Source organism: Vollenhovia emeryi, unplaced genomic scaffold, assembly GCF_000949405.1.
Source record: "Vollenhovia emeryi isolate VEMERY1.0 unplaced genomic scaffold, V.emery_V1.0 DF939366.1, whole genome shotgun sequence".
Taxonomy (NCBI): domain Eukaryota; kingdom Metazoa; phylum Arthropoda; class Insecta; order Hymenoptera; family Formicidae; genus Vollenhovia; species Vollenhovia emeryi.
This window is the reverse complement of record NW_011967000.1, coordinates 36,129-47,880: the sequence shown is the minus strand read 5'-3', so window position 1 is coordinate 47,880 and position 11,752 is coordinate 36,129. Positions and strand designations below refer to the sequence as shown.

The window sequence follows — 11,752 nt, the reverse complement described above, 5'->3', positions numbered from 1 at the left end:
TCTGAATTAGGCCGATAATAATTACGATTTTGTAAAATTTTATATAACTTTTCTTCTCAGTTTAACCCAATCTACTATAATCTTTGGGGTCGTCCATATCGAATCTGACATCCTGTATATCCAGCGAACCCAAGCTATCGATTGAGACCACTGTGTCTCGTGATTATAATTTTAATGTTTGAGTGATACTATATTTAATATTTTAATAATTTTAATAACTTCCACGAAATTTTAATGCTTTAATTTAAAACATAATTAAAATTTAGCAAAAGTCATTTAGTATATTATTAGTATTGAGAAAATTATGTGTATACTATGTGTATACATTTTATTTTAAACGGCACAGCTTGGTAATATTATTATTTTTTAAACTATGAAACAAAATATAAGACTGTAATATATTATTGTACTTATCATATAATTAGTTAATACTATTTGCTTAAAATTATTCCGTATTTTTTAGCGTTTGTTTTTAAATCTATTTTGCATGTAAGCGGCAAAACAGCAAAGACACACAATGATATAACTCGGTGATACTACAATGATGCAACCAATGCGCGACAAGGTCTTTTTCACATATAACTCGTGGCATATTACGTAACGCAATAGACTTCGCCGTATTTGAATGACAGAAGTAGGGGAGATATGTGGCGTACACACACGCCAGGATCTCTTCAAGGATAAGGTAGAGTGTCGATAGTGTAGCATGTTGAATATCTTATAGCGATTTGGTAAATGCATGCTTCTTTGGTTTTATTATTATAAAAATTGCTACATAAAAGTATATAAATACGAAAACATCATATATGAAAATTGTGACTAATATAATATTCACTATACATTCCACTAAAAGTGCTGATAATATTAATATTGGACATTTTATTAAGATATTATCAAGATATTATCAGGATCATTGTATTATCAAGATGTTTACATTATATTTTTAGCTTCATGAAAGTAATCGTTAACATGCATCAATGCGAAATAGTGCAAGTGATTGAATTTGTTATTACATTATTCCTATACTAAATACCAAATACTCGTCAAAATGTTTATATAAAACATACATGAATATAATTGTATACAAAATATGTACATATGTTTTTCTTCTCTTGTTATACTCTTTGTTCGAATATTCAGAATAAATAATCTGAATAAAAAATAATTAAAAATATTATTTTTACTATTTTATTCATAAAAAGTTTAAAGAAATAAAAAAGTTGCCCATATATAATTATATAAATGTAATAATCGTGCCCAATATGATTATTACGTATGATTACACTTAAAATATTGTATAATAGCAAATATACTTTAATACATATGGATAATGATTATACAAAAGAAAGTAAACATGGATATATTTTATATACACATGTATAATTGGATGTTTTTTTAAATAATTTTTTATCAGGTATTCTTTATATTTAAATTTTATCAAAGCGGGTTTTAAATTAATTTTGCATTAGAGATGTTGAAAACAAGAGTTAATATATTAGTTAAAAATAATGAATTATAAAAATAGATGAGAACAATATTTGATAAGCAAACGAAATCGACGTGGCACATGATTCAAGAATTAAAATATATACACGTATACACGTGTATATACACCTGTATATACACGTTCGAGTAAACTTTACGTAAAGTATACACACATAGTTAACATTGGGAGGTTTGTGTGACTATTACATTATGAGTTTTAGTACAAAATTGTTTTCACATTGCAACATACGCGTTTGTGAGCCCTACCTTAGTACAGTTACAATACTATCGGTAGAGTATCACAAGGGAGAGACTAAATATATGTATATGCCTATGACAACATATTAACACGTTTCCTGCTGCGCCGACTTATTATTAACTCCGTTCAGACCATGTGCGCCTTATGTTAACGAGACTAATAACTTTGCAATATCAAATAATATTTATAAGACTATAAATTTATTATTATTAAGAAAAAAGTAACCTCAAAGATATACAGGGTGTCCCAGATCACCCGTATCAGCCAAATATCTCGAAAACTGAGTCCAGCAGACACAAATGTTTCAGACAAAAGTTATATGGTTTCGAGGGGACATAAGATGGTACCATTGGTTTGACCTTGAAGAATTATTTGAAGGTCACATAAAGGTCTCACCAATTTTTTTTAATGGCATCCCCTATTATTGATTACATATTCTTGTAGCTGACCTCGAGAGCTTTCCAAAACGCTATAATGAAGTTTTTTTTTATTAAGAACTTCTTGAGTTACTAAGGTTTGAAAGTTCCAATATTTTGACATAAATTACAAAATATCTTGTAAAATATTCATTTTTTTTATCATCTTACCTTAATACTTTTTTTAACAGAATAATGAGACAAATCAACCGGTGTAAAGAAAACACAATTTTGTAACAAGTAATAAAAAAATTTTTTTAACAATTGTGTGTTTTCTTTACACCGGTTGATTTGTCTCATTATTCTGTTTAAAAAAGTATTAAGGTAAGATGATAAAAAAATGAATATTTTACAAGATATTTTGTAATTTATGTCAAAATATTGGAACTTTCAAACCTTAATAACCCAAAAAGTTCTTAATAAAAAAATTCTTTGTTATAGCGTTTTGGAAAGCTCTCGAAGTCAGCTACAAAAATATGTAATAAAAAATAGGGGATGCCATTTCAAAAAATTGGTGTGACCTTTATGAAACCTTCAAATAATTCTTCGAGGTCAAACCAATGGTACTATCTTATGGCCCCCTCGAAACCAAACAACTTTTGTCTGAAACATTTTTGTCTGCCGTTCTCGGATTTCGAGATATTTGGCTGATACGGGTGGTCTGGGACACCCTGTATATTCCCTACAGGGTGTCTGACACAAGAGGACCCCTACGAAAAATGGTGATAGATTAAGTCAGATTAACAATAAGAAGAAAAATCATATACCATTTTACAAAATTCGCAATAGTTATCGAATAATTTAGTGAAACGTCTGAGCGAATGAGCGCGTAGAGAGCGGTACGCCGGGCTTGGGGAAGGCATGTCAGATAGCTTTGTACATCAAATCATTTCGTCGGTATGATAGATTTCCTAACCCCAAAAGTTGTCAACTTTAACAATTAATATCTCGCTTCGCGGGACAGAGCGACGATTTTGCCTAAGGAAAAAGTTGTTTCTCGTTCAAAAACGCGTCAAATGAGACTAATTTTATTTATTTCTGAGGTGCCGGAGTGCTATACTAACGTATTACCTAATTTTCTAACAAAGTAAATATACAGGGTGCTCCCGGATTAAATGGCAAAACTTGAAAGATGTATTTAGGACCTCAAAGCAAGATAAATTTTCCTCTGGAAATATGCTCGTAAACGTTCCATTCACGAGAAATTGACTTCTGAAGTTATGAACTGTTAGGAATGAATAATTTCGAAATAATTTAGATTTATCCTCTTTATTGCTTTTTAATAATAAAAATTTAATTATTAAACGTTTTGTTCAAAATGATGGCCTCCAGCTTGGAGACATGCATTGCACCTATCGATGACAGAATGAGTGGCAGACTGACATTGTGCGTCTGTAATTTCGTTACACGCCTGCACTATCCTCCGTTTTAATGATTGAAGATCATTAACAGGCACTTCATACCAGTTTATTCGATGAAAGCATTCAACGAACTAAGTACGATGATACGACGCTTTGTTTACCATGCAAATAAAAGCCTATCAATGACCTTCGATTTCGTAAACAAAGTTCCGTCGTACTGTATGTTTTGCGATTGGTTTTTAAATCAAACAAATTAAGATATACAATTCTCGCAAAACATTTTATGGACAGATGAAGCCATATTTACCAGACAAGGAATTCTGAATCAAAGAAATAGTCATATTTCGAAATTATTCATTCTAAAAGTTCATAACTTTAGACGTCAATATCTCTTGAACGGAACGTTTACGAGCATATTTCCAGAGGAAAATTTTTCTTGCTTTGAGGTCCTAAATACATCTTTCAAGTTTGGCCATTTAACCCGGGAGCACCCTGTATACAGGGTGTTGTGTGTAATACACGCCTCACCTCTTATTTACGGATGGAGTAGACTAGACTAACAATGAGTCAAAAAGTCCTCTATTAATCTGCAATTTTCGCAATAGCTATCGAGTTATTGATTATTAAAAAATCGCTATCTTAGCCCGGCCTACCACCCAATTAAAGCGCGCTGAGAGATGTGGTTGTCCCGCAATCTGCGTTGCTAAGCGCACGGGGAGTTGTTTATTATACGTAGCCCTTGCCGTGTGTCATAAACAATTCCCCGCGCGCCTAGCAAAGACAATCGCGGGATGGCCGCATTTCACCGCGAGGTTGAATTGGACGGTAGGCCAAGACAGCGATTTTTAATAATCAATAACTCGATAACTATTGCGAAAGTTGCAAAATAACAGAGGACTTTTTGACTCATTGTCAGTCTAGTCCGCTATATCAATAAGTAAGAGGTGAGGCAGGTATTATATGGTATGTGACATCCTGTATATTTACTTTATTAGAAAATTCTTACCACAAATTTATTTAGAAAGACTACTATTTTGGGAGATCTTGTTTCCTAAAGATTTTCGGAGTTGCTGATTTTAATTTTGGCTTCAGAATTCTAAAATAGTGGATCTAATATTATATACATATGGGTAAATATTCACTATAGGGGAGTCAGCTCCGATGACCTTGACCTTGACATATGTTGTCAAGGTTACCCTCCTGAGTAACGCTCAGAAGATTTTAGCCGTCGTTCGTTGTTTGTTAAAAAGTTATTAAAAAAACAATGTCGACCAATTATATGTAATTTTCAGACACAAATATTAAAAATTTTGAAAAATGTTTTAAACAAAAGTTGTAGATCTCTTTGAAATATACATTTTATGTCCTATTCATTTTTACTGTGCGAGTAATAGTTTTCGAAAACAATGATGGACTCTAAATCTTATATCTTTCCTCCCATCTCCATCTGTCGTATGTCATGGAAGTACATGGAGGCAGTACGTTCCGCCCCCCCCTACGGGGGGGCTCCACCTCGTTAAAATACATATAACCCTACCCACACTATATCCGAGATGTGGTGCGGATCTCGCTTCACGTGGAAAGTCGCAAACCCATGTGGAACAGTACAACGACGGAAGTACATCTGTGGAGACAGTATGTTCCGCCCCCCCCTGCGGGGGGGCTCCACTTTGTTAAGATATAACCTAACCTAACCCAAACTATGTCCGAGGTGTGGAGTGGATCTCGCCTCACGTGAAAAGTCGCAAATCCATATGGAATCGTATATGTACTACAAAGCACATGCTTAGATGAGAGGACAGATATAAGATTTAGAGTCCATCATTGTTTTCGAAAACTATTACTCGCACAGTAAAAATGAATAGGACATAAAATATATATTTTAAAGATATCTACAACTTTTGTTTAAAACATTTTTCAAAATTTTTAATATTTGTGACTGAAAATTACATATAATTGGTCGACATTGTTTTTTTAATAACTTTTTAACAAACAACGAGCGACGGCTAAAACCTTCTGAGCGTTACTCAGGAGGGTAACCTTGACAACATATGTCAAGGTCAAGGTCATTGGAGCTGACTCCCCTATAGTGAATAATTACCAAATTTAAAAGAGAACCTCCAATAAAATTTTATGATTAGATTATGTTTTAAAAGTTCATCTGTCATCTTGAATTTTGTATTTTTAATCTCGGATTCAAATAAAGCATTACCAAATTCCTCCCCCCCCCCCAGTTATTGAAATAGGCCAAGTTTTATAAGTCTAGTGAGCAGCTAATAAATTATTTTATAAAGACGGCAGCTATTAGTAATAGTGATTGCTCGTCCTCAAAAAATTTTGTATTATAGTAAGGTTTGTATCATATATTTCATATTGTACATAAAAAATACAATATATTTTGTGAATTATTTCAGTCCTTTTTTATAATTATATTTTAACCTCTTAAAACGCATGGTCATTGCACCCTACCGCCCGAATTTACTTGAGCTCGAAAAGAAAATGATCTATTTTTATGTCGCTAAATTGACGTATTCAAGTCAACTCATCTTTTTTTATTTTTACTTCATACAATTTGTTAGATTTTGACCAATATTTTTCTCAAAAAATTCTTTAAAAATTTTAATTATAGTTTGGAAATATAAATTTTCTTTAAACTTGATTATTCGTTACTGTTGTTGATATTTCGATTTTTTATAATTTTAATTACAAAACCAACTAATCAAATCACAGTCCTTTCCCCTCCATTTCTAAACTTTGGTAAGAAAATCTCTCTTTAAAAAAATATTGAAGTTTACGAAAATTATTATGGTTAAATATTTTATTTGATTAATATTGTAGAAATGAACAATAAAAGGAAATGTAAATTTAATTTTCGTATGCAATTAACTTAAAGATAGGCTATCTTTGAAGGTATAAAATCTAAATCAAAATTTTAAGTATGCATATTACATTTGTAGAAAGAAGATACATGGAAAAAGCACTTTCTAATAGAGAACGGTTTTGCATTGTAGATACACATATAGTATCTTAGTAGACTGTTACAACTTGACATAACGAGGAAGATAACGGGATGTAATCAGCGCGACTACGCATTGTCTACACAATGTTTATTCTCGAACTGCACTGCATGAACATTCTGGAGCCTGTCTTTTATCTTTGTTATCTCTGAAAAGATAATTGGATTCGCAGCACTGTTCTTTTCCCAGTTTCTCAAGCGCGGTCATAATTAATCACTTTTCATTAAATTCAACAATTTATCGTGATGCGTAATTGTTCATAGGAAGCAGCCAATGTGAAATTTGCAACTAATTAAAACAGAATTAAATATCTTAAAACTTTTCATTAATTTAGCAATTTACAAAACGGATTAAATAATTAAAATATTTGGCAAAAAAACTAATAATATATCATTTTAAAGATACATTATTTTATATACTTTTCATACACATTATATTCTCTTAACTATTTTTTTCCATTGAAATCGAAGGAGCCTTTCTTCGAAAAAAAACGGCATTTAATATTCAAATTAAAAAATTATTAAGAATTTATAAATTTTATTAATAATGCCTAACATATTCTTAAAGTACGACAAAAGAGCTTTAAAAATCACTATTCATTTTTAAAAATCGGAACATTTTATCGGAAGTTACAGACCTTACAATATGGGCAAGACCCTTTGATCTAGGGTAAAAAAATTTTCCCTGCAACTTTGTTGTCTATAGGACTAATGATTGTGCAAATTTCAACACGATTGAAAAACTTTCCATTTTTAGGGTGGTACGTTTCGTATGGAATGCCCCATATGTATAAAGAACATAATGTAAAAAGTATTAATAAATATTATTAATTGTACTTTATATAAAAATAATATATAAAGATTTATTAATCGTTAGCACTACGTCATTAATGTAACATTTCCTAGGTGGTAGAAGAAATGATTTTCAAAGTATGTAATACAAGAACCTGCATCAACATGGCAATACGATAATCATTGAAGAAAATGATCATGTTATATGTAACCATTACGTACATCGTATGCTGGAACGGTATCCTTGTCGCGTACAATGGGCGAATTGTACCTAGGTATTATTAAAGCCATTTTTTAATAGCGGATATCTCCCTTTCTCCCTCTTTCTCTCTCTCCTCTGTCTGCTCTTCGTCTGTAGTCCACACATCTACGTAATGTTTTTCGTTGTTTCTTAACATCCGTAATACTTTCACGTTTCTCACGTGCAAAACAATTTAATCGATCACCAGGTATCTTGCAATAATCACATATCCCAACTTGTAACTTCCGAACTCACTTATCAGTTTCGACGAAGCTTCGTTTTAACTACCACAGTCACATCAAAATCCTCGATTTTTACACGCACAATTTTGAACTCTAACTTTTCACTTACGCCAGTCTATTGAATTCTCGAAAACACTTTATATAATAATTTATCATTTGCAATAGTAGAGATATGAAACGTATGTAAACCAAATTAAAAAAATAACAATTTCATCAATTTTCAATTACTGCGATGATACTATTCCGTTTTTCTTTTGTGCAAATAGCCTCTAAATCAAATTCTAACAATTCTGATTTCAATTTTTTGAGGGTACAATATAGATAATAACCATGTTTTTAATTACATTTTCGTAAAAAAAACGGATATTATATTGTATATTTAAAATTAAATTTTATATAATTTGATCCAATTTTTCATCAATATTTGACGGCATATAAAATGTGATGTACAATACATATGGATTAAAAATATTAATGATATTAAAGTAACTCGATTGATTCTGACTCCAGTATTTGTTCTTCTTTTGCCACAAATTTTAACATTTGGTTTATAGCTTTTACCAGTATTTTTAGAATATTTTCGAAAATCATTACACCATTGAAGTTTTCGAGATCTCTTTTAACTCAATAAAATAACTCAATAAAAAATACGTTAGAAAATCTTTAGGCAACTTTAGAAAAATATAGAGAAATATACTCAGATAGATGAGTTCACAACTCATTATAAAAACTGCCAAATGTAAACTGTTCATGATACTATCTTACTTTAATTACGTTACACTCCATGATTACGCGTACGCACGGGTAATATACGTACGTGTAATACAAGTTATAATTACAAGTAAAAATATGTGCAGAGTGTCATAAAAAGGTGGTATTTCTTGTAAAACAAGCAATTTTAGGGATTTCTTTTTCTGATAAAAATTTTGTTGAAAAAACTTAAAATCTTGTAGTTGTACATAATGTTTTATTACTTCATTATCATTTCCAGTATTTCACCAATATCACACCAGTATTGACGTCTAGTACAGCGCCAATACTCATTGTCAATGCTAGAAATCGGTACTGGGCTATTATTTTGCTAATATGTTTCCCCACATAAATTGTTAAAAAATGAAAAATATTCTCTCTAATGATATCTTATGATTTTCGTAAGAATTAAACGGAGACAAATAGATAATGTGAGTGTAAAATTTAGAGTTAATCGGTTCACTAGTTTTTAGGATAACATGACAATCCTCGAGAACGAACACTTCGGAATATTACACCTTAAACTTTGATAAATATTAGTTGTGTTCCTGTGAAATGTGGGGTAGAAATGATAATAAAACATATTCGCAAAATTATAGTTTCTAAGTTTGTACGTTTATCGGAGAAAAATCTTAAAAATTATCTATGTTTTAAATACTTTTAAGCGAATATCTAAGAGAATTGTATTTGCAAACGATTTTCGTACGGCTATTATTCCTCTTAATTTTTACACAAATGTACAATTAACGACTTTAATTTTAAATTTTCAAAATTTAACACAAAACTTGCTGTTTATTTGAAGAAAAGTACTTCGCAAGAGAGAGGCAGATGTAAAATAAAAATTCTACCAGCACAAATTTTAAATACGTCATCACAGTCACCATTTGTCCTTTATTTTCTTGCATTTTCTGTCTCCGCAACAAACAGAATATCACTTTGCGCGGAAAAACTTGATACACGTCGATTTTAAATCCTGTGCAATGTTGATAAACAATGAAATTTCTATATCTGTAGTACCAAAAGAACAAGAGATACCAAGCGGAAAACGACGACGAATAAGAGTGACGACGGACGTCCAACTCTATACTGAGGTACGCCAACGGTTCTGCCGTCTGACTGTGATCCCCACTCACTCTCACCTCTTACCTGCCATACTTACGACCGTACTTTTTTTATATTACGCGCATGTGTTCTGTCACGTGTCTTTCTATGTGTATGCAATACGTGCATGTATATGCGTGCGTACACGTATGATAGTGAAAGATATACTCATCGTATTGCATCTCAAAACTTATGAGAATTTCCTTAACTCTCCAAGGTCTAGAGAGACATATACAACGTAATTCTTAAGTAAGTAGAAAAAAATATATTATATAAGACTATAATTTTGCTTATTTTATAAAGAAAATGTCCTGAAGTGCTTTGTTTTTAAAATTTACAAATTTAATGGAAAAATATAAAAATCTAAGAAAATGTTTACATACAGGATTTTATTCAAATTTTCATGTGCGCACACATAGTAAAAACGATTTTTTAGTACCGATAAAATACTTATAGATCCACCAGAAGCGTATGGATATTTTTGTTTTTTTATGAAAAATATTATAATATGTCAGTTTTTTCTAAGTATAACAATTTTTTTGAAATCTTGAACTAAAATTCAGCAAAAACCATCTCTGTATTTTGTTTTAAGCGGTTAATCGTTTTCAAGTTAAAGTAAAAATTTGGTATCCCAGATAGCACAGGTGATCCATATGAACTCAAAAAGAATTCACTTTTTAAAATTCTTTATGAATTACTTTAATCTATTCCAAATGAACTCAAATGTAGTTCTTTCCGGTAGTTCAAAAAGGACTCCATAGAAGTATACCTTTCGACTTCTTATAGGATCAAATTAAAGTATTCTGAAGAAAGTCCTTTTCCTGTTAATAATGGGTTCGAAAAGAATTCCTTTTTGGTGTACTCAATACACAATTGTCTCCTCTATCATCGCACATCTGGCGGCTGAAAATCGAAGTAAAAACATCATCTGGATATCGATGGAATTTTTCACGTGAAAAGTTTCATTGAGTTCAACCAATGAAATCGTTGAGTTTGTGTGAAAACGTTCACTTATCACGAGTTCACGCTAGAAGAAATGATTTATGATCAAGCCCATGATCGACCTACCCACACCATTGTCATTTCAAGACCTGTATGGTTATATTCGGAAACATCACCCGAGTGTTCCCATGTATCATATTTTATCCTTGTTGTTCACCGAATATTAAACAAGGATAAATGATGCATGTAGCACTCAGGTGATGTTTCTGAACGCAGCCTATGTAAGACCGTGGTTCGTTGTTTCCGAGAGCGTTATCCCTAGTCTGGACCTGGACGAAAGCAGTTTATGAATCCATTAAGGGGATGCTGGAGTGATTCTGCACTTTCGCACCTTTTGCACTTAAAACTGTCTGTTTCGTGGAAAGATTTGTGTAATACACAAATTAAATGGCACGTGTACAGACGATCGAAAGCAGCTTGCTATTCCGGCTAAATTAAAGAACAATGTGGCATCACTGAAACTAAGTTTGTAAGTCTAATAAGAAATAATAGTGAGCAACACACATACTACATGTACTGTTTGTATGTGTTGCTCACTATTATTTCTTATTAGACTTACAAACTTAGTTTCAGTGATGCCATATTGTTCTTTCATTTGGCCGGAATAGCGAGCTGCTTTCGATCTATACACGTAAGCCATTTAATTTGTATATTACACAAGTGTTTCCGCGAACTGACAGTTTTTAGGTTAGAAAGGTGCAAAAGTGCAGAATCACTCCAGCATCCCCTTAAGACCGAAAAATGAATCCTTTTATAGTGCTCCATTAGAATACTATCTAAAAATTATTTGTGATTCATTGCGAATTCTTATGGAGTATAATAAGAGTCCTTTTGGTATGCGAAAAAGGGCTCCAAATTGGTGACATAAAAGTGAGTTCTTTTGGAACTCTTAAGAATACATTTAGAATAGAAATGGGACAGATAAAGAATTCATTTCATAATTTGGGAATTCAAAAAGAATTCTTTTTGGATTCTTTGTGCTATTTGGGATTAAAACTGTAAAACTTAATTTTTAATCTAAACTTGATTTATTTTAATTAGAAATTAAAGAGACCGTTTTTAGGACCGGGCATAGGTGTAAGTAGCC

General features: G+C 31.7%; 1 protein-coding gene across 14 annotated transcripts in view; it reads right to left on the bottom strand.

The window, feature by feature from the left end:
- Positions 1-11,752, bottom strand: part of LOC105558201 (mitogen-activated protein kinase-binding protein 1) — an 83,989-nt gene that overhangs the window by 42,190 nt on the left and 30,047 nt on the right. The window contains exons 1-2 of one of the 14 annotated variants that reach the window (XM_012005769.1): positions 8,787-9,901; positions 7,552-7,947 (exon numbers count right to left, since the gene is read on the bottom strand). The exons of 4 other annotated variants lie outside the window; for them this stretch is intronic. In XM_012005769.1, coding sequence (XP_011861159.1) covers positions 7,552-7,620 — 69 coding nt within the window. In that variant the 5' untranslated portion in view covers positions 7,621-7,947; positions 8,787-9,901. Of the gene's footprint in view, positions 1-7,551; positions 9,902-11,752 lie in introns of those variants that run through there. 9 more of the 14 variants (XM_012005771.1, XM_012005770.1, XM_012005773.1 and 6 more) reach the window with 9 other exon arrangements.